The sequence below is a fragment of the Pavona decussata genome, unplaced genomic scaffold, assembly GCF_977016875.1.
Source record: "Pavona decussata unplaced genomic scaffold, jaPavDecu1.1 SCAFFOLD_273, whole genome shotgun sequence".
Taxonomy (NCBI): Eukaryota; Metazoa; Cnidaria; class Anthozoa; order Scleractinia; family Agariciidae; genus Pavona; species Pavona decussata.
In genome coordinates, this window is record NW_028145675.1 from 733089 (window position 1) to 755727 (window position 22639).

General features: G+C 40.5%; 1 protein-coding gene across 3 annotated transcripts; it reads right to left on the bottom strand.

The window, feature by feature from the left end:
• Positions 1-1530: 1530 nt before the first annotated feature.
• Positions 1531-22639, bottom strand: LOC146455505 (coadhesin-like). Of its 3 annotated transcripts, XR_014859022.1 has the most exons (21): positions 22418-22639; positions 18455-19051; positions 16953-17123; positions 15847-16017; positions 15422-15592; positions 14159-14329; positions 13060-13230; positions 12512-12682; positions 11897-12067; positions 11115-11285; positions 10784-10954; positions 10159-10323; positions 9375-9545; positions 8711-8881; positions 7783-8364; positions 6634-7227; positions 5815-6414; positions 4599-5189; positions 3166-3773; positions 2289-2749; positions 1533-1970 (listed from the first exon to the last, which is right to left on the bottom strand). XR_014859022.1 is itself a non-coding variant. In XM_085094225.1 (20 exons), exons 1-20 carry the CDS (start codon positions 22494-22496, stop codon positions 2744-2746), a joined length of 5703 nt encoding a protein of 1900 aa, XP_084950351.1. In that variant the 5' UTR covers positions 22497-22639; the 3' UTR covers positions 1532-2743. The 3 variants fall into 3 exon arrangements, 2 of the variants coding, with proteins under 2 accessions (XP_084950352.1, XP_084950351.1); XM_085094225.1 differs by having other exon boundaries at positions 1532-2749; XM_085094226.1 differs by lacking the exon at positions 11115-11285 and having other exon boundaries at positions 1531-2749.

The following is a 22639-nucleotide window of genomic DNA, read 5'->3' on the forward strand; positions in this document are numbered from 1 at the left end:
TCCGAGTAGAGCCCGCGCTCACCTCCCGCTACCACCCCCACCCTCGCTCCCTCTTCTCGGAAAGGAAAGCCGAAGATCGAGCTTAGACTACCGTTTGTACAAGCTTTTCATGAATATCCGCGCGAAGAATCCGGTGAAAAGTACCAACCAGACACCACATCTGGTTATCAGCGTAGTATTTAAAGAATTTTGAGCAACAAAATGTCTTCAATAAATATCCTCAAAGAGAGAGAGAGAGTCAGGGAACGTTCTTGACCCCAAACGCAAATCGCGAGCACGGCAAGGGGAACCGACCGCAAGTTACACAGGCCTTCGAAGAGGATGAGAAAGGTGTTTTCTTTCAGTCCGGAGAATCCTGTCACTGAAATCCAGTTCACACCAAATAACAGTTTAGTGATTTTGCTCCTTCAGTTTGTTTCCGTGATAGCCAGAAGCCTCAACTGGGAGACGTACAGCTTAAGATCAAGACGGCCAAGAAATCCTTGTTCGCCTTCCTGAATGTGACATAAAGCATTGCGAGTACTATTTTTGTTGCGAAACTGCTTAAGCTAAATAAACAAAACTGGATAAGTTCTGGTTTTTGCAGCTTTGCAACACACGGTAAAAAGTAGAAACATTTCTTTAAGGCAACGAAAGTTCTTTAATTTTCAAACATCACATTAGTATTTACAAACTACGCATTATCAGCCAATTTACACTTTAACATTTTCTTCGTGATAACAATTGAATATTATCAAAAGCTCACGTAATCTATACATTAATTTAAAAATAAAATTTGAGTTAAAACTTTCTTTTCTGAAAGTACTCAAATATCGTCCACAGTGCGCTGTCCAAAAGTGTGACCATTCCTAATTCATTCGAGTACTTTCTTAAGGACGGTGCCTACTAATAAGGCAGTATTTTTGTGTGGTGTCAGAACTATGCGGAGAAAGCAGATCTTAGCAAGGGATATTGAAATCCAAAAAGAAAATTGGGGGTAACCACGCATTTTTCAGAGATAATGAAGCGTCAATTATTTTTAAAAAACAGTAAAATGCAAGGCAATGTATGGCGTTTTTTTCCAAATTGAAGCTTTACTATCAGTTTCTGAAAAATGCATGGTTACCCCAATTTTTCTTTTTGGATAGCAAGAGCACTTGCTAAGTTCCGCTTTCTCCGCATAGTTTTAAACCGCGCAAAAATAACCCTGTATTATATTAGTAGGCATCACCAATAGGAAACCCGAGTATCTTGTGATGCGCAGAACGTATGCGCAGTAACAAAAGTAGGCACCGCCTACAAATTCAATTTTAAAAAAAGCCTGTATGCAGACGTCCTTAGCCTTATTAGTAGAGCTTTTCTTGTTTTTTTTTTCTTTGCGTTCACCCTTTAATCTCAGATATCAATGTACTTATTCTTATAATGAACTATTATTATTATTATTATTATTATTATTATTATTATTATTATTATTATTATTATTATTATTGTTATTATTCTACGGTTTTCCATATATATTTTTTGCACTAGTTGAGAGAATTTGTTTAAAACTAAGACATTACATCTATCTTTGATGATCATTTTAATTTCTTCTCATAACTCGTATATTTGATCAAGTAGTGATATTGTAAGGAGGGAGAAGCTTGATGTGGTCACTATTGGGATAAAAAGACATCTCCCATTCCCTTCAAAAGGAGAACACTTTGGTGCGTAGTGTTGTAAGCCATTTTACGAAATTAAATCTCGCATCACATGCTTAATAAGCATACCTGATTCCAAATATAGGTTAGTTCGAAAACAGATTGTCCATGCGGCAACTCACATTATCAAATAAAAAAATACCTTAACTATAACAATTAAACTAGTATTTGCAGTTTTTATAAATAATTAAATTTCATTAAAAAATGTACTCTCTTTTACGGGTAGAGCGATCTTTTCGGAAAAATGTCCTTTAGCGCGAATTGGCCACCATTTTAAATGTGGTTCAAAAACTTATTAATATTTCAAAAGCACATTAACCTATCAAATGGTCGCTAAAACATCACATGCAGTGGTTTTAAAACCCGATAAAATCTCCTCCTTATTAGTATGCAGTGTTTAATGTTTTTCTCGCATGCTAATTTCCAACGTTCACAAAAGCATCATTGTTATGAACTCTATTGACACACGCTTTTCCAGGAATGTTTTTGAAGCCGTTCAAAAAACTCGCAGCACGTGTTTTATCGGGGTCTAAAACCACTCGGCTGCGCCCCGTGGTTTTAAATCCCGATAAAACACTGCTGCTCGTGTTTTAAACATGACGTAAGTACTGCCGTGTAAATATAACGCGAAGTACAGGAGTGTACATGTTTCTAAAACAATTTTCTTTTTATCAGATTGATCAGAAAACACCCTGTTTACATAATCGCATACGTAAATCAGGCTGTTGAAGTCAATCCAAGAGGTGTTGTCTAATAAAGATAATAGGGCCATTTATACGGGAGAAAATAAGACGCGTCTTATTTTCTCCCGTATAAATGGCTTCTACAAGCAAAATTTCATAGAGGCTTTATCAGCATTAATACAAATTTAAACAAAAAAAGATCGCTCTATCTCATCTACTTTGTAACGTTCGCCGTTTTTCAGCTCTGAGAGTTCAGAGTTGACTTTTACTACTCTCGCTAGTTATGACGGGCTGTCACGTCTTCTTCTCTGCCGCCATACAGTTGACATTGTCTTGGGATGAAACGCTTTTTCTTTCACTTCAAAATGTTGACCAGGCTTATCATAGCTGGAAATAAAAGAATAGAGGGACTATAGTTATTATATAATCAGTTTTTGAAATTGAGAAAAACAGGAATAGTTTTCCCGCATTCAGTCAACTCAAGGTCATAATATTTCCAAAGACAACTATCTGGTATCATTTGGCATGCTCTGATCACACGAAGAGCTAACGCTCGAAACGTCAGCTTTTGTTTCTCTGTACGGTGTCCAATTTACCTTATCCGTGAATTCTGTTGATAAAACCAAACAATGGTCTCCACTTCTCACCAATGCAGTGTCACAGTTTCTTTAGAAACTACCCCCCCTCTCCCCCCAACCCTTATCCATTTGACGCTATCCCCTCAGTGCATGTCTGTCTAGACTGACGTTCCCGTTCTGTTGCTAAATCAGCCTACTATTGCTGTACTAGAAACGTTGCCTCACCTTACAAATAATTTTCATCAGGTCACGTGACACTTTATCCACATCATCCAAAGACGAGACTAAGTAAATATCGTTGGCGTCTTGAGCAATGCTCCTCAGTTCCCGATGAACCACCTGGCGCCCAATCCCCACGACTACCACCCTAACGCCGTGTTTCTTTAACGGATGAACCGCGCGCTCAAGCGGAAGCATATTCACGGCAGTTGTCTGTGCACCTTCGGTGAGGAAAACCAAAATCTGGGATGCCTTTGGAGTTCCAGTAAGGCTCTGTGGTCGTTTGGTCTTGAACATTCTTTTAGCAGTTATCAGAGCTTTGTCTTTTCTGTTGCCACCGCTCAGACGAGGCAGAGCTCTTACGGCGCGCTTAAAAACGCTCAGATCCTTGTAGCTGTTTAGCCCGACGGTGGTGAAAGCGTTGTCGCTGTAGACGATGACTCCTGCCCGTGTGTTCTCTCGAGAGATGTCGTAATATGAGGCGAGTGTCTGGACGAGTTCTTTCTGGTGTTGGTATTCCTGTGAGGTGGTGCTGTCAGAAGAGTCGATGACGAATCCAATGTCCACGTTTTTGAAGCACGATTTCTGGGTGGCAGCTGCGCCTTGGAAAATAGCTGTGAACAGGAAAAGAAGAACATGAGCAGAATGTAATTAGTTCCCCTATTGATTAGGATAATTTTCCTCTTAATTTTCCTTACAGTCGTTATCGACTTTGGGAACTGAAACCAAGGGTGCTTACCATTTACTCAAACCATCCGGATCGAAATTTTCGGCACAAAAACGAAATGATTTAGCTTGTCTTAACAGAAGATGGATAACATGCAAAATGTATGAACATTAGCTGTAAATCCCAAAGGGAGTTAAAAACTGCATCAATTTGACCAGAAGCCCATAATTTCTGAAGTACTCCAAATGGAATGATGATTACCATTTGATTCCCAACTGGATTTTCCAAATGGAATGGTAAACACCCCTTGTTTAAAACATTGACACCTTTATTCGGAAACGACTAGACAAGGTAGGATCTGAATCTTTTTTCGTGTTTTGACCGAGGGTGAATGAATTTTAAATATACACTGGCTATTGTAAGATGGAGTGAAGTTAGAAGAAGAAGGAATAGTGCTGATATTCTTCAAGTTGCGTTCCGAGGGAAAGCAAGTGTAGTACTTCTGAAGATGATGTACAGTTTTCCAGTCTACAGTAATTTCCAAACAAAAAAATTATTTGACTAAATAGTGCGCACTGTCCATTCACTTGTAATGGAGTCCATCAGTTACGATTCGTTATAGCCATGTAAAGAGTATCAGGGCCAAAATCATTCTACTAGCAAGGTTATTTTCCAGCTAGCTACTAATCTCGTTCCTAGGTCCCATTCATTTGTTTTGAATTTCGGGCATGAAAGCCTAGGTACCAAAAACAAAAAAATTGTAGTAACTTACGAAAAGACACTCGCGCCTCTTTACAAGCAGTGCGGGCAATCTGGTGCGACTTGGCCAGTAAGTCGTCGAAGTTGTCCACAGTGTAGATATCCTTTTCACTTTCAACAATCATCTTCAGCTCATCCCTGGAAATGTCATTTCCAACACCAACGGCCAGTACCTTGACACCGAGTTGTAGCAGTGGCAGAACAGCCTCATCCAGCGGAGTAGCTCTGGGATCTGAAGATTGCCTGCCATCGGTAAGCACGATAAGCACCTTGGGTAAATGGGCACGCGCTTGCTTTATGGCGCTAAAAAGTCCAACCGCTGCCATTTTGAGCCCGTTGTCAATGCGCGTTCGGCCACCCCAGTAGGGGATCTTGTCGACTGCTGCTTTAAATTCCTTGTTGCTGTTGTGTTGTCCAAAACTGATCCATAAGCTGGCCTCGCTGTTGTAAGTTACGACGCCGGCTTGGGTTTTCCCTGGCGAGATTAAGAACGCATCTGCCACATTCTTGACGAAGTTTCGTTCTTTTTGATAATTTTTTACTGTGATACTGCTGGACATGTCCATGACGAAGCCTAAGTTGATATGTTCTTCCTGGCATTCATCTTGAATAAACAAACAAACAAATAAATGAGTAAATAAATGAATAAAAAGAAAGAAAATAAACAGCTACTTTGAAGCAGTCATCCAACGTACACCGACGAGAAACGTTGCATAAATGAAATGGCTTTTTACGCACGACCAGTATTTTAATGGTCTTTGTAGCACTGAAAAAGAAAAAGAAAAAAAAAGGTTTTCTGTTTCTTCTCCGGGATCTTCCGAGGTCAAAATGTTGTAAAAGTGATCTTTCGGGTAGGTTCCTTCAGATAATTTTCATTTTTGTTCAACAATATCACAAGTGAAAGTTTCAGAGATACTTTTTGAAACCATTCGGATGGACTGCAAGTCCATGACAGGTCTACATTCCCCCCACATTTTGTTACATTTCGCTATCTTTTTTATGTGCCATAACCAATTTACATACCTGAGTCGGGAGGAAGACAATCTGAGGCAAAGTTTTTATGTCAGGAAACAAGAAAACGGGGGAGAAAGGGATTCAAACGAACGACGTTTTGATCGCGTTTACCTCTCCCTGACCACTAAGGCTTGACTATCTTACCCTCCTAAGGGATTAAAATAAAAAACCGGTTTATAGGAGTACAAAACTGGTAAAACTACTGTATCATTTACCTGCTGAGTGAGCACTCAGAGCAGATACGCGACAACTTTTCAGCGCAATGTCGTTTGCCATATTCGCCAAGTCATCAAAGTCGCTTACGGGGAACACTTCTTCCTTGCTATCCGTCATCTGATGCAGCTCATCGAGATCCACTTCACTGCCAATGGCAACCGCGTAAATCTTAACACCAAGCTGCTTCAAGGGAAGAACGGCGTCCTGAAGAGCAACAGTGTCAGGGTCTTGGCTTTGCCTTCCGTCGGTGAGGACAATTATGATCTTTCTTTTATCAGGGCGGGTGCCTCCGCTCGCGGTGAAGAGCTGAGCTGAAGCGAGCTTCAGCGCCTTGTCCAAGCGTGTTCGGCCCTTGGTATGTGTTACACGATCGACGGCTTCTTCAAACTCTTTTCGATTGGTCTTGTTTTTAAAACTGACGTCCATTTGAGCATTGGTGCTGTACGATATCAAGCTAAGCTGGTGTTCTGTGGAGGTGGGGTCAAACGATGATGCGAGAGCCTTCACGAAGTCTTTTTGCTTTTGGAAGTTTTCGTCGTTGATGCTGCCTGATGTGTCCACAACGAAGGCTATGTCAGCTTCATCTGAACATTTTACAACTGGAAAGATGAGAAAGGATACACTGATCAACATAACACAAAATGGATGGGCACATTGCAAAGCTGAAAATTATGGTGATGAAAACTCATAACTGAATTGAGACGATTGACTACCTATTATGTGACTATTGAAATAGAAACTATTAAAGTACTGCTCTGTTGTGCTGTGTATGGAATCCTAATGACGGAGCCCTAATGAATTCTGTAAGCGGTGTTTACCTGGAGGGGGACGTGTTATCATGCCGCACGTTCTGGTTGCCAGGTGTCGAGACTTGTTCACCAAGTTGTCGAAGTCTTTGATGCTGAAGATATCCTCCTCTTTCCCAACAAGCTTGCGCAATTCAACTCGATTCACTTGATTGCCAATGGCCACGGCGTGGATCTGAACGGAAAGTTGGTGTAGGGGCTGCACGGCATCTTGAATGGGTACGACATCCAAATCATTACTTTGCCGCCCATCTGTTAAGATAATCATCACCTTTGGAACGCCAGCACGCGCGCCGCTTTGCACGGTGAAAACGTCTTCGGCGGCCAGCTTAAGGGCTTTGTCAAAACGCGTGCCACCGGCGGCGAATGGGAGGTGCTGCACCACGGTTTTGAAAGAGTCCTGGTTCAAATGATCTCGGAAACGAATATGCAACTTGGCTGTACTGCTGTAGGTCACCAGAGCAATCTGTGTTGTCTTGGGATCCATGTGGAACGATTCGGCGACTTTTATTACAAAGTTCTTTTGCTTCTCGAAATCTTCTTCTGTCATGCTCTCAGAGGCGTCCATCAGGAATGCTATGTCAGCTCTTTCGACGCACAGAGGTTCTGAAAAATAGAAAAAGATACACCGAAGTGTTTAGTTTACTGTCAGGTCAGTCTTGACTTCTCTGTTGATCGTTTACTTTACTCTCATCACCTGTTTGTTTGTAAACGTATTGATATTTTAAGGAGAAATTAGACGTCCATCATTCGAATTTCGGTGTGCGTTATCTTAAAAAAAAGGTTCGCCTTAAGGAAATTTTGGCAATAAGATAGTCTAGTTTGCTTAAAAACGCAAAAAAAGATATGAACTTACTCCATTTCAGAATACTAAGAACCTTAACTAGACTATATATCAAACTGGGGTTTTGATTAGGTCTGACCAGGGAAATTTTCTATTGGGAAGAGAAGAGTGTTGGTAGAAAAACATCTGTGGCAAATAGACCGCGCTCTGCGTAATTGATGCGAAAATACGTACACTTAACAAGAAAATACCAACCAATACAAGGGTAAAAGTTGATTTTCAATGACTATTTCACTAATACATAGTCTTATAAAGAGTACGGTACCATTTCCTTTATTCAATATAAAATCACTTCATGTCAATTGTTTACAGCTTACCTGGTCTTCTGATGATTTCACAAGTCTGGTTGCCAACGTCCTTCGCGTTATCCAAAAGAGCGTCAAAATCCTTTACAGCGTGGATGTCGTTTGGATCAGCCACAATCTGTTGCAGTTCATTCATGTCGACCTGATCTCCAATCGCCAAGGCAAAAATCCGGACTCCAAGATGATGCAGAGGCAGCACGGATCTGTCTATCGGCACTGCATCGAAGTCAGCACTCTGCTTCCCATCTGTGAGGATGATTAATACCTTTGGAACATGGGATCGAACTCCACCACTTCGGGAGAAAAGGTTGTTGGCGGCTACATCAAAGGCCCTGTCAAAGCGTGTTCCTCCAGCTGCAAACGGTACCTTGTCCACAGCGTCCTGGAAGCTGCTCAGGTCCAACCTGTCTCCAAACTTGACACGTATCTGCGCACGGCTACTGAATGTCATAAGCCCGAGGTGGGTCTTAGCGGGTCCGACGTGGAATGTTGCGGCTATCTTTTTGATGACTTCTTTTTGTGTCTCAAAGTCTCTCTTTGTCATGCTTTCGGACGCATCCAAGAGAAAAGCGATGTCAGCGATTTCAGAACAATCTATTTAAGAGAGAAAGAAAGGATACAGTTGAAATAGTGATAATACGCTTGGAGGGCAAACTGAGTCATAGTCCAGGCCAAAATGTATTTTCAACCTTTTAAGGTTTTAAAAAATGTTCCCATGCAGGTAAAACGTCTAACCGGATGCACTGGAAATAGAGGCCTAGGGAAATCGCTGGAACTAGTTGACGAACGGACTAAGAAAGAACTGATCCAATTTTCCCGAAGATTCGCCGATGTCGCTTACTCTTGATTAACATACCGAGCGAAAACTGGGGTCAGTGAAATATTGTTGAGGGATTTGGGGCAGACTTTTGAAAGGAATGCGTAACGTTAATGTACACACCTGCGCATGAGTGAGCGTTGCAGTCCTGTGTCTCTTGAGCTTGGCCAGTGCACTGATTTCCTCCGTGGGCTGGTGTTGGGTTCGAGCAGGTACGAGTTCTCCGCTGTTGTCCGGTGCCGCATGTTTTGGAGCAGGTTGTCCAGTTAGTCCAGTTGCTCCACTGGCCATCAACTGTTAATAAAAAGGAAAGTTTTCTTTTATGATTAATGATGAAAAATAGCGAAAAAGTCGCGCGACGTTTCGATATAACCATGGCATCATTCTAAAGCTTAAAAACACTAATATAAGCACGGAGTTGACAAAGACTTTTGTTATAGTGCAAAAACGTATGACGAGAAATGATTGTAACACTGATGGAAGTTCCGTTTTCTGTGGGAGGAGAAAATAATGGTTCACTGATGTTTCAGTGAAACAACGCAAAATTGATGAGAAATATTATGGAAATCAAATGATAAACTGACTTATTCTCTCAAAGGATATCATGTAAAGGTATATCTGGAAACATAAAAATACGGATGAATCTCTGCTTTGAAGAAATTTTGTACGACAAAAGTACGACAGATTAGGAAAACGTGAAGCTTCTTTCAAGGACGCAGTTGGTTTGTTAGTGAGTTGACTTAGGCTACCCGTTCTTGTATTTACAAACGTTTGTGTATCTTTGTACCTGGACAGGACAGCGTACTACATGGACGAGTTTGATCAGGTCTTCCAACACAATCCTTCCCACCATGCCTCGGAGGAGGATTGGTGCAAGTTCTGGAACGGGAATGAAGTCCACCGCCACATGACCTGGAACACTCTCCCCAGTCCGCCCATGCGGCCCAGTTTCCATCAACTGAATTGGAAATAAAGGAGTTACAAAGGTTAGAAGGAAGTGGAGAAGAGTCTAAAGGCTGCCTGATTAAATGGTTAGGAATTAAGATTTTTTGGTTTAAATTTTCTATGAGTGCTAATTGGATATTTCAGACGGAATCGATTATTATGGTAAAAACCTGTCTGGTTAGATTCCAACCCATTGCTTGCTGTTTTTTGTTTTGAAGAAATCTATGTTCAATATGAAATGTTTACTTGTGTTGAGGTACCTCCAAAAAACATGTTGAGTAGTGAAGTGCAGTTTCCAACCAACCAACCAACCAACCAACCAAACAAACAAACAAAAAGTAAATAAATAACTAAACAAATAAATAGATAAATAAATAAATTTATACAATAAAGAATTGAAAAAATGTCACTTGTGAAATGTTCGTGGCTAGTCTGACGCGGCGTTTCGTCTCGGCCAAGAGACTCTTCAGAGACCTTTAAAATTTGTAGGCAAACTCGTTGAGCATCGCGCTCAAAGTCGCGTTCGAGACGAAACGCCGCGTCAGACTAGCCACGAACATTTCACAAGTGTCAAATAAATAAATGTACAAGAAATAATATAGGAAGGGGCTCCCACTACAACTTACCTGGACAAGCGTCGGTTCCACAAGGTCTGGCCTCGTTTCCACGACCAATGCAATCTTTTCCTCCATGCTCGGGGCTGGTGCACGTGCGAGCACGAGTTTGTATTCCGCCGCCACAAGATCGTGTGCAATCCGTCCACGGTCTCCATTCACTCCATTGTCCGTCAACTGGGAACAAATACAGTTTTAAAAAACTTAAAGAAGACTAGGATGTTTTTGAAGGTACAAGACCCACTAAAGGACATCTTAGATCCAACGCCTTTTAAAATTAGAATACCTTGCTCACGCAGCTCGTAGGTATATATTTCCCACTTTAAACAACCCTAAGCATAGCTATACCGGTGTGAAAGAAAATTCGCGTCATTCCTTTATTAACCACTTATACAACAGCATCTTCATCTTAAAATTTTGAAGCCGTTAAATTTCTGTCACAAATTCTACTAGTCGAAGTATCGACCTATATTAAATCTTTTCCTGCTGCCTGCCCGTTGCATTAGCTTTGCAGGTCAATTGTGATTATTCATTATGTCACAAACACAGTATGGGAGTTCACGCGATCTCCAGGTTTTCAACTGTTTAAACATTTGTTATATCTCTTGAGAAAATTTTGCTTTTTTCATGTGTTTACCTGGACAAGGCCTTGTTTGACATGATTTAGTTTCACGACTGGCGCCAGCACAGTCTCTCCCGCCAAAAGCTGGGCGTGGTCTTGTGCACGTGCGCACACGTTGTTGTGTTCCAGTCCCACACGTCCTTGAGCATGGTTCCCAGTCTCTCCATTCACTCCACTCACCGTCCACTATAGAAAGTTGATTTAAAGCATTAAGTTCGTGGTCGAGTAAAAACTGGTTTTAGTTCTTCAGTGATGAACTGAGAGCTTACAACTGTCTTATTCCTAAATATGACATTCCTAGGTTATATTAACAGCTGTAATTGGTGAATAATGACTTATGTATTACCTGGACAAGGTATTCCTCTACACGACCTTGACTCACGACTGACACCAGAGCAATCTTTCCCGCCAAAAGCTGGGCGTGGCTCGGTGCAGGTGCGCACACGTTGCTGTGTTCCAGTCCCACACGTCGTTGAACATGGTTCCCAGTCCTTCCAGTCGCTCCACTGACCGTCCACTGTGGAGAAATAAATTCAAAGTATTCAGAAAGAAAACAGAACGTCTTCTGTTAAAAAAGAAAATTTTGAAGCTGTATATATCAGTCTAATGCCAGCGGTGGGTTTGTAATCATATAACCAATCACTGAACTACTCATTGCTGAGAAAGGGAATGTAGGCCAAGGAAGATATGTTCGTGTGAACTCATACATTTGTTGTTTCGACAAGACAAAAGAGTTTCTTTAGCTCATAATGGAGAGGATTATGTTCTAGACGTATACATTTTAATTATTTATTTAAACAGGAACATTCAGTTTGGCAGAGCGCTAGTTTAAATGGAGTCCTGTATGACGCTACTGAAATAAATACAGAATCACAATACACAAAATTACAAAGAATGAAGAATACAGAATAAAAAGATATAGAAACTGACTTAGTACATGAAAGGGCGTCTAGCCTGCTACTTAGCTTGTTTCTTAAACTCATTGAATTCATCTCTATTCCTTATTTTCGATGAAAGCGATTCAAATGGACGATCACCATGTTACTCTGATATTTTGCAGTCTTTGCCAAAGGAAGACGCAGTAGATTGTTTACTGCCTCATATATGCTGTAATCTTCTGCCGCTTACCTGGGCAAGGAGCTCCTTGACATGACCGTGATTCACGGCTGGCACCAACGCAGTCTCTCCCACCAAAAGCTGGACGTGGTTTGCTGCACGTGCGCATTCGTTGTTGTGTTCCAGTCCCACACGTTCTTGAGCATGGTTCCCAGTCCTTCCATTCGCTCCACTCACCGTCCACTATGCACGAAGTTTCGTTTAAATAGTCAGTGCTATTTTGTCTCAAAAACAAAGGCTATATGTCGTTTTGTCTAAAAACGTGTTGGCTATCTATCGAGTCCATGGGCTCCTGCTTTCTACAGGTATTTTAACTTCCTACTGTTTTGGTACTTAGTTACTATGGTTACTACGTAACAGTCAAAGATCAGTACTTTTTAGTTTTAATTGTCTGGCGTAAAGCAAGAACCTGGAGGAGCGCCACCTTTTAGACACCAGATTTGCTGCAAAATAATTTACCTCCACTTTTACTTTCACTTACTCTTCATTTTATAGCTCATCGATTTTTTTTAGGGAAAAGGCCCAATTGTGTCTTTTTATCACATTCCTTTATTAATGGGTAGCTTGTTTAGAGAAATAAAGAGCGACTTTCCTGCAGCTCTAAAAATTACTAAATTTCATTCTCACCTGGGCAAGGTATTCCTTGGCAAGACCTGGTTTGACGACTGTCGCCAACACAGTCTCTCCCGCCAAAAGCTGGGCGTGGTCTGGTGCACGTGCGCACACGTTGTTGTGTACCAGCCCCACACGTCCTTGAGCATGGTTCCCAGTCTTTCCAATCACTCCATTGACCGTCCACTGTTGGAAAGATGTTAAACATTAGTTATACATAGCATTGTAATGTGGTCTTATGTTAAATCATGGGTTAAGCTCAGTTAAAGGAACCTGAATGCTAAGCTATCAGACGAAACAGACATTCCGGTGAGTTGTTAGCTCGTCTTGTATGTTAGATGAAAACAATAAAAGAACCCTAAATACTACCACGGCAACACTACGTAGGCCAGACTCAATCACATCGTTGGTAATGAAGGGACCACCCTGAGCTTTATAACTAAATAAGGGTGTCTGTCTTGGTAACGCGAGGAGTTCTAACCCAAAGATGAATCTGTTTCCTTCCTCTGATGACTTCGCTTCATACAAATACCAACTATGTTGACGAAGGAGTGATAACTGACCTGAACAAATTCTATTGCTACATTCTCGAGTTTCATCAGCTCTTCCTACGCAGTCTTTGCCGCCATTTGCTGGTCGTGGGTTGGTGCAGGTTCGCGAGCGTGTTTTCTGTCCAATGCCACAAGTCAATGAACAGGATGACCACTCGATCCACAGACCCCATTGACCGTCAACTAAGACGAAAGCAGAGTTGTTCTTTCACTATTTATCGTGTAGAGGCAAGAGAGGAACCTTACAAGGTGCTTCTTCAACTTTGAGTCTTTGGATGGAATTCACGACTGTAACAATTCAAATAAAAAGTTACTGAGCAGTAACTTTCCTATGGTACTGTCTATGACATTGTAGAAAGTAGTTCTAGCTGTTGAGTCTCAGGTCACATTTGAGGTGTGACCATTCAAAATGGAATCTATTGAGCAGTACTTTTCTGCGGTGCTGTTTATCATGCTATATTATCTTGTTCCCTGTATTATCTTGTTCCCTATATTATCTTTGCCCCTGTACATGAATTTAATACCAGTGAATGACCAATCAAACAAAAGCTATTGGGAATTGCGTTCCTTTAGTGCTGTGCACACCGCTCTTTCATTATTTCACAAAATTGGAAATCTGGGATTTTCGTTGAAGTTTCATTTTGTGGATTTTGACATATGTCGGAGTAAACCGCACAAATGTAATCACAGAGCAGCCGGTCGCTGTTTTTCCTCCTTAATCCTGAAGACCCATTAGCGACAAACATCTAATTTCTCCTAACAACACGATGTGCTTAATCAAACATACGGGTGATGATCATAAACAAATTCTCCAAACTAATACCATAGGAAATAAAAGCGAACGTCAACGAGAATATGCATGTTGATATTAGAAGGATTTAAAATCGAGTTTACGGCAAACGGCAAACGTCAGGTTCACGTTACTTTACGCTTCATCAAACGAATTAGTAAATAGAGGCATGAGAATTGTGCAAAATAATGCTGGCCAACACGAAACCACTCAACATCCATTAGAAACGGAAAACAGTAAGCGGCAAAGGTAGGATAAACGTGGTAGCATGGTCATTTGCCGTTTGCCTTTGCTCGTATCTCTCTTAATCTGTTTACTCACCTGGACAGGCCTGCAGATTGCAAGGTTGTGTCTGTTCCTCTGCTCCAGTGCATTCTCGGCCGCCATTAGCAGGTGGTGGATTGGTGCATGTTCGTACTCGCTTCTGAACCCCACCGGCGCAGGACTTTGTACAGGAACCCCACTCTTCCCAGGCACCCCATTTACCGTCAACTATAAAAGAAAATGTGTACTTGTTGAAAAAATTGGGACGTACAACATCAGTTATAACTTAAGGGCCCATTAAAGTATCCCGTTACTAAGCTACACGGTTGCTACCCGAGTGCAATTTCACTTCCGGTCAGCCAAATTTTTTTCGCGCGCTTTTTTCGGCGCCGGCCCGTCGCCGATTCAAGTCGCTTTTTTTTCCTTCGTTGCAACAAACACAAGAAAAACTTTTCGTCTACATTTTTATTGATTAATTTTCTGCTTTACGGTTACAACATGTGAGGCGTGCCTTTATTTTTGAAACTTGAGTCTTTTGCTTGAAAATGTCATCCACGAACGGACGTAAACAGAAAGCCGGGTGTTAAAGGGAACCTCTGCTCCGAAAACAAATGGACGGTAAATTGTTGGAAATAGTGTCTAAATTCTGAATTTTAGTTTATGAAGTAGAAGCAACATTCAAGTGTGCTTAAAATTAGATATGATTGTTGCCTATTTTCGCTTTTAAATTTCCCGGGCCCCGCCATTTTGGATTTTATGACGTCATTGCGTTGCCGCTATTGTTAGTAAGCAGAGGTTCGTTTGTGTGAAACAATAGAGAGGTTAAGCACCACGTTTACGGCAAACGGCAAACGTGAGATTCGCGTTTATGTTTTCTTGAAAATATGAGTACGTAGATGAAAATAGTACAAGATAATTCTGGCCTTTAATTCTAACGCAAAAACACTCAATTTTTCTGAGAAACTGAAAACAGCGAGCGGCAAATGAAGGATAAACATGGTCACGTGGTCATTTCTGCCGTTTGCCGTTTGCCGTTAACCTCTCTAATAGTGCAACCATATTACGTCATGAAATCCAAGATTGCCGCGCCCGGGAAATTTAAAAGCGAAACTAGGCGAGAATCATTTCTAATTTTAAGCAAATGGAAAGTTATTTCTACTTTCTTAAACTAAAATTTAGAATTTAGAGACTATTTCCGACAGTTTACCGTCCATTTATTTTTGGAGCAGAGGTTCCCTTTAAGCCACCCAATACCAGAAAAGTTCTGATAAGGCGGTGATAACATAAGAAACGTGCTCTTCAATTTTGTAGGATCCTTACCTGGACAATCACTGATGCTACAAGAGCGCGTCTCTCCACTCGATCCGGGACACTGCTTTCCTCCGTGAGCTGGTCGTGGATTGGTGCATGTTCGTGACCTCAATTGGATGCCTGTACCACATGACCTGGTACATATTCCCCAGGGTCTCCAGTCACTCCAGCTACCATTAACTGTAAGAACAACAAGACAGCAGTTGAGTTGCGTGACAGTAAGCGTATGTAACGCCATCATGGTTTTGAAACATTGAAGTGAAAACCGCGTTGCTGGACAGAAGTCATTGACTTATTTTTCAAAATTGGCGCATAATACGTTTACCTCAGATACTGAAACTGCTCTTTTGTCACCAGAGCCTAAGAAATTATGGCAAACTGAAAAAATTTTGTACTATGGAGAAAATTTTAGATTTTGTAACAATGTACTTTACCTGGACAGGGGTTGGTGTTGCAGTCACCAGTCTCCTCGCTTGCTCCTTCGCAGTCAAGTCCACCGTGAGCCGGCGGAGGATTGGTACAGGTTCTTGCTCGCTTCCAGTTCCCTCCGCCGCAGGGCACACTACAGTTGCCCCAGTCAGCCCACTCGCTCCAAGAGCCATTGACTATGGTAGCGTAAAAAAAAGAAAAAACATTTAGAAACAGCGTTGGATATTGGAATAAATAAGACTGAATATTTTTAAGCCTGGTGAATAAATGAGAATGATACATTATTTGGCAAGTGACACAGGCATACTCGAGAAAAAAATCCGAGTGTCCCTATCAGGAGTCGAACCTAGCTTGTTCCATCAACCTAGTTTAATGGCCTTAGTTCCCACGAGTCTGGTAATCGGAAGGTCTTAGGTTGAATTCCTGATAGGATTACTCGGATTTTTTTTCCGAGTATGCCTGTGTCACTTACTGAGTAATACATCATTCTCAGCATTCGACATTGTCTTATAAGGGTAGTAGAGAAGCACCAAGGAACAGTATAAACTTTTGGTATTACGTAATATTCTTGTATGCGGTTTTGTCATCAGGCATTTATCAGGCATACAACTCATACAAGTGTATATACTTATAACGTAGTTTCCGTCGTTCATTGTTTTATCTAGTAATTTTAAAAAAATGTTATTCCAAAATGGTCACCATTTTAATATTCTTTTAATTGTTTGCACAAACCCTTCTTTCCTCGTTCTTAAGCTCAAAAATCAGAAGCATGCTTTAGACATAGCACTATAGCAGTATGCTTCAAACATCTAATATTGCAAGTGTTATATTAACCGAATAAGCTCTATATTATTCATTCGTGCCCCGAAATGATACAACGGTGGACTTTAAATTTTAACTTTTTAAAATAATGGAAATTATTTTTTTAAGACTTCTGTTAACCTTTACGGAAATAAATTAACCGTTAGCCACCACACCATTGAGACGCTCTTAGAAGTGGTGGTTTTGTAGAGGGATGTAGAAAGAAAGACTGAGAAAGAAAGAAAGAAAGAAAGAAAGAAAGAAAGAAAGAAAGAAAGAAAGAAAGAAAGAAAGAAAGAAAACAACTAACCTGGACATCTGCTCAAGTCACAACGTCGGACCTCAGTTGCCTCACCAACACAATCCCGACCGCCGTTAAGGGGACGGGGATTTGTGCAAGATCGTCGACGGCCTTGGACACCTGTGCCACACGACTGCGAACAGGCACCCCACTCTGACCATACTGACCAGTTACCGTGAACTAAAATAGTTATTAAAAAAAAAAATGACGTATTAGTTAAAGCAAAGAGAATTTTTTGTTTCTTTTAATAAATTCTTGTAGCACTCTTAGCTCTTCTTTCGTCTTTTCCCCACAACGTGAAAAAAACGTAGAATCCAGGGTGGAACCACCACGAACCAATTAGTTTTATACAACTCGGGCCCCTGGAGTTTTAGTGTCCGTTTTCATCTCGGCGAAAACGAAGTAAAATATGTGATCCACCCTAGCGTTTTTACATAGTTTTCACCTATCCACACTAAAACACTCAAAAACGATGAAAACGACAGGGATCTGGGATTGCGCAGGTGTTGACATCGCAAGATTATCCGCCATCTTGTATAGATACTCCAGTTTGGACTGGAACCGATGGCATGTGACGCTTTTTACGTCACCGTTTTCTCCTGTCTACACTAGAAACGAAGCTTTTTCAAAGGTCTCCGTTTTCATCGACGTTTTCGGGTGTTTTAGTGTGGAAGATAGACTAAAAGGCATAAAAACATTATGCGTTTTCAAACAAAAACACATTAGTGTGGATGGGTCCTTAGTCATGTCAGCAGCCTTGACGCTGTTAGAATTCGTCATCTTGTTAGTGGACAAAAACCTTTGCCTTTAAAAAACTCAACTTAAAGTCTTTTCTTATTGGTACTAGTTTATTTTTATTCTCATGAATAAATGACACAAATTTGGGTAGTGAAAACACGATAAAAAGCGGCATTGATACGCAAGTTTTAGATTTCCCATAGAATATTGTGAATTCATGGCTCACCTAGAATGAATGACTGACTGAATGAATAAGTGAATGAATGACAACAGTAACAAAAACAAGAAAAATTAACAACTAGAACAAACAACAGAAATGAAACAAACTATCGAAACAACAACAACAACAACAATAACAGGAAAAGAAGAGAGGGCTCCTTGAGACAGGTGGAAAAAATGAGAATGTTTTTTAATCACGATGAAGAAAACTGCTGTCATCTCCACATGTCGCGCCGCTCTCCCCTCCTCTTAATAGTCGCCCCTTCGCACAAATCTTACTTCTCTTTTTCACTCTAAATGTAAGTGCCTGGAACAGGCTTCTTAGCTACACCTTCTTAACCTGTCCAAAAACACATTGTAGCGGTATGCAGGATGTTTGTCACATTAACCTAGTTTAATGGCCTTAGCTCCCACGAGTCTCCTGTAGCTCAGTGGTAGAGCATCCAAACTAGTAATCGACTCCTGCTGGGAGAACTCGTATTTCTTTTTCCGAGAATGCCTGTGTCACTGGCTGAATAATACGTCTTCACATCCCATAATATTGCTTATCTTACCTGTCGGTGGGTTGATCCTCTTGCATGTCTGTGAAGCCACTTTAAGGCTGTCTCTGGCCAGTTCATCGAAATTCTCAGCTCGGAACAAATGATCCGCATTGTTGCCAACCAAGAGTAACAGTTCACTGATATCAATAGCTTTGCCAACACCAACAGTAAACACAGTCACATTCTTCTCAAGCAGTGGACGCACTGCCACATCAAGCGTCTTTGAATCTGACGTCACAGTCTGCTTACCATCTGTCAATATAACCATCACCTTAGCAACGTTGGGCCGTGTACCTCCGCCGGGTGTAAACACTTGCGTGTTAGCTAGATCAAGAGCTTTGTCAATGCGCGTTCGTTGACGCTGGTGTCGCACACGATCGACCGCCGCGTTGAAATCGTTCACGTTCGAATATTCGCCGAATCGAATGTCGACTCGGGCGTTGTCACTGTAGGATATCACTGCGATCTGTGATTGGTCGGGACCCATCTTGAATGTGGAGGCCACTTCTTTGACGAAAAGTAATTCTCGCCTGAAGTTAGTTCGGCCGATGCTTCCAGACGAGTCGACAACGAAGAGAACGTCAGATTTCTGGGAACATTGTTGTAATCCTGATAGTAATAATAATAAGAAGAACGTTATTAAATGGTCTAAGTATTTAATAGGGCAGTGGTAATTGGGTACACTTTAAATCAGTGAAAAAAGTATACAAGCTGAACATAACAACTGTTAAAAATCCAAACTGATCACTTATGTCCAGAATTGCACCTAACCCAGAATTTGGATACTTGATATAAAACAGACCTTTTTGTCGTTTTCAAATGACTTCATATTTGACAGAATTATTTGTGTTTTAGTAAGAATTAAGGTTACTAGGGGACACCTTGTGATATCTATCATACAGTTCATGAATTTCATTATATTAGCGTGCATTTCTGGACACAACCAAACTGATGGGAAGCAGACCAGTGAGCGATCTTTTAGCGTAGTGTGAGTTTCGTGTGTGATTATAACAAGAAGCAGACTATAAAAATAGATGCACGTAGAGATGTAAGTAGAGAGTTTTTGTGATTTCTCCTAAGCAAAGGGTAAGAACTTAAAAAAGTGTTTGTAATGCATTTTCATCAGAGCCATCTGTTGAGATAATTAAGAGCTTCTCTGAACTTGCAGGGTACTTGCTGACAAACATAGAACATTATTTTCACGTTCCATCGATAAAAATTTGTTTTTTGGCCATGCAAAATAACACTACGACTAGATGACATAGCCCCTTTAATTATACGTACGGATTTTCAATTGTTGGTGTGCTAATGATGCACGTGACATGAAACGCCTATAAACAATGGCTAAGGATAGAGATTTGGGTGAAACCTCAAAATATTACATAGATAGAAGAAGGCTTTTAAGGGACACTTTCTTTAGAAACAAAAATATTGTAATGTCTGATTGGAGACAAGACGTAGATCGATATTAGCTAAGTTGTTGTGTTAATTGAAGCTTAAAGATACTCACACGCGAATTCTGTCAGTCAAATAGACAATAGTCTTTTGAGTATCTAGGAGCGGAAGCATTCTAAGACTCTCAAGTTGTAGAACTAATAAACTTGCAACTTTAGGAAAAAAATTAAAAGCAATTGAGACTTCAAGAAGTACAGCCAAATAGCTTTCATTTATGCATCACAAAATGTTACTCAGTAGCTTTCATTTGGATGCGGCACTCGTTAGGATTTCAAACATAACATCAAACGTTAGAACCACGAGTCTGTGTTTGATTCGATAAGGAAAAGGGATATATGGAGGCAAATATGTGGAACACTTCCTTTCTTTTAACACAACAAGTATTGTGCGCTTAACAAGGCGTGTACGCTTATGCATCCGCTCGAGCGCTAACTATAAAGGAAGCCACAAAACACCAAGAAAACTTTTAAGTTGTTCTTTTTTTTTTAAAAACTGTAGACTGGAATACAGTGAGATTAATTGTGTATGAATAGGCTGAGACATGTTTTGTGAATTCGCTGGAGCATTGCCGCTTTTACAATAGCGCAGTTATGTTCAATTTGAAAGAGTCCTCTTATTAAATCTGTCGGCGAACAATGTTTCTAAAGACAAGTGATTCAGGAATGCTTGCTCGCGCGACCAAACCAATATCATGCTAAACAGTGCTTCACTCAACTGATTCAGCCATCAATACGTTGAAACGTTTCTTTCAATTCGTTGATAGCGTGCCAAGAACGCGAGCTAAAACCACCCTAGATTTTAATTTACTAGCTTTTAATTTACCCTGAGGCAGTGGAATCAAAAATTACTCAATCTTGGCAATTCGCAATTTAAACAATAAATACAGTCTTAATAGCCTATACTTGCTTTAAACGCAGTTGAGGTAATTGTACTTTGACAAAAATGTCCGTAACGAAAATTTGATTTTAAATTGGAATAAGACATTAATAAATCTAATCTAGAAAACAGAAACTAGCACGTTTCCAGCACTATCCGAACCGAGTCCAGCTAGCGTGCTAGAAAACAACTTTAACGAGGATTTATGTTAAGTGCCAATCAGAATTTTTTCTATCATTTTGATTTGACTACCTGGCAGAAGTTCAAAAGTATAGTTTGATTTCTTTTGCCACAGACTTTCCCTTTCTGACAAATTGAACAACGAACAATATTAAATTTAAAACAACGCTCACTTGCCGCTCAAAAGTTTCCATTTAATGATCTTAAACACGAGCACAGCTAACTACTTATCCGAAATTTGTGCTATGTGCTTTGGCGAAATCACACAGTTGCGTGTTTTCTTCGCCGGAGAATTTGAAAATAATTCGTCCACGGCTGCTGGCAAAGGGGCATAACTTACTTTTTCAAAACGCGATCGGAATTCGGAGGGTATAATGGATTAGCCATGGAACTTAGAGAGAAAACAAAGACGCTCATACAATATTGAAAATGTTCGCATGCTGCAATATGGCAGAGTTAATTGATTGCTCATTGTTAGATCATTTTTCCGTGATCTTTATTGCTTTGCGTGAGAAAGCTTTCCTACTCCTCTTGCCGTCTTTCTAATCCAATTTATACTTTTGAATAAAAGAAAACGAAGTATATTTAAAACGCTTTTTATTGCTATTTAAGGAACATCAATGACTCTATAGAAGAAAAGATTTCTCTTATATACTAATGACTCTGCAGCAAAAAAGTGAGATAGGGAATAAAAAAATATATTAAAACTACGCTTCAAAAAAGTGACTTAACGCGATGAGAAGAGGCAACGCACGCTAACTAACTTAAAATTCCAACGGAGTTTCACAAAGAAATTCGAGAATGAAAGCAGGGGGGGAAAGAAGAAACATTAGCCGATATTAAAGTGTAGTGAAAATTGTATCGGATCGATATTCATCTCATGACAATATAACTTAACACTTTAAGTGTTTTCGGTGCTCGAGCGGATGCCACAATCTACCAGACATTTTCAATTTCGTTAGCCTTTCCAAGATTGATCAGCAAGTAATTTCTCCCTTCAAAATCGACACAATGACAACCCGAAACGCGAGGAGAAAATGGATCATTATCAGATACCTTCGAAAGAAAGTGGAAAGTAATATTCACTGAGGAAAATATCAAGAAACAAACGGCCCAAAATGTCTGTCTAGTAGCTTGCATTTGAATGACCTAAATTGGGGGTCTTATCCACGCGAAATAAAACTGAGAACCACTTGACATTGGCAACGAATAGTTTGGATCATTTTTCTTTAGCCTTAAATTAGAAAATTGCAAAGCAAAGGGGAAAAAATTGCATTTAAAGCAGGACGGAAAAGCTTCCACACTACGTTTACACCGTTTAAATGAATGCTTTCGCTATTTCAATACACCCATTTTCAGTTGAAAATAATTCCTTTTTACAAAGTGTTCCTTTTGAAATTTCTTCGGCCGATTTTAACAAAATGTCTCCTATCCTTCTAAAAAAAGTAATAAAGTCTGACTTACCGCTAGATTCCACATCTTGAGAATTCACGGAAACTAGAAGTAGAGCGAAAATCGCCGAAAAACCATTAAAAATCTTCATGTCGTTGGCCGGGGCTCTTGTTGCTATCAGCCTTCAATCACCGCGCTACAAGGTTAATTTGGTGGAACGTCTCGCTCGGGGCTAAATTTATACAAAATGAACCGACCTCGATTAAAATACCGTCGGGATCACCCTGAGAGAAG

Bases quoted from the DNA above. Each gene is read 5' to 3' on its own strand.
- LOC146455505 (XM_085094225.1), bottom strand. From the start codon at position 22,496: ATGAAGATTTTTAATGGTTTTTCGGCGATTTTCGCTCTACTTCTAGTT. The intron at 8,882-9,374 runs GTACAAAGATAC...TTTTATTAACAG, and splicing joins TAGTACGCTGTCCTGTCCAG to TTGATGGCCAGTGGAGCAAC. The intron at 8,365-8,710 runs GTGTGTACATTA...TCTCTTAAATAG, and splicing joins CAACGCTCACTCATGCGCAG to ATTGTTCTGAAATCGCTGAC.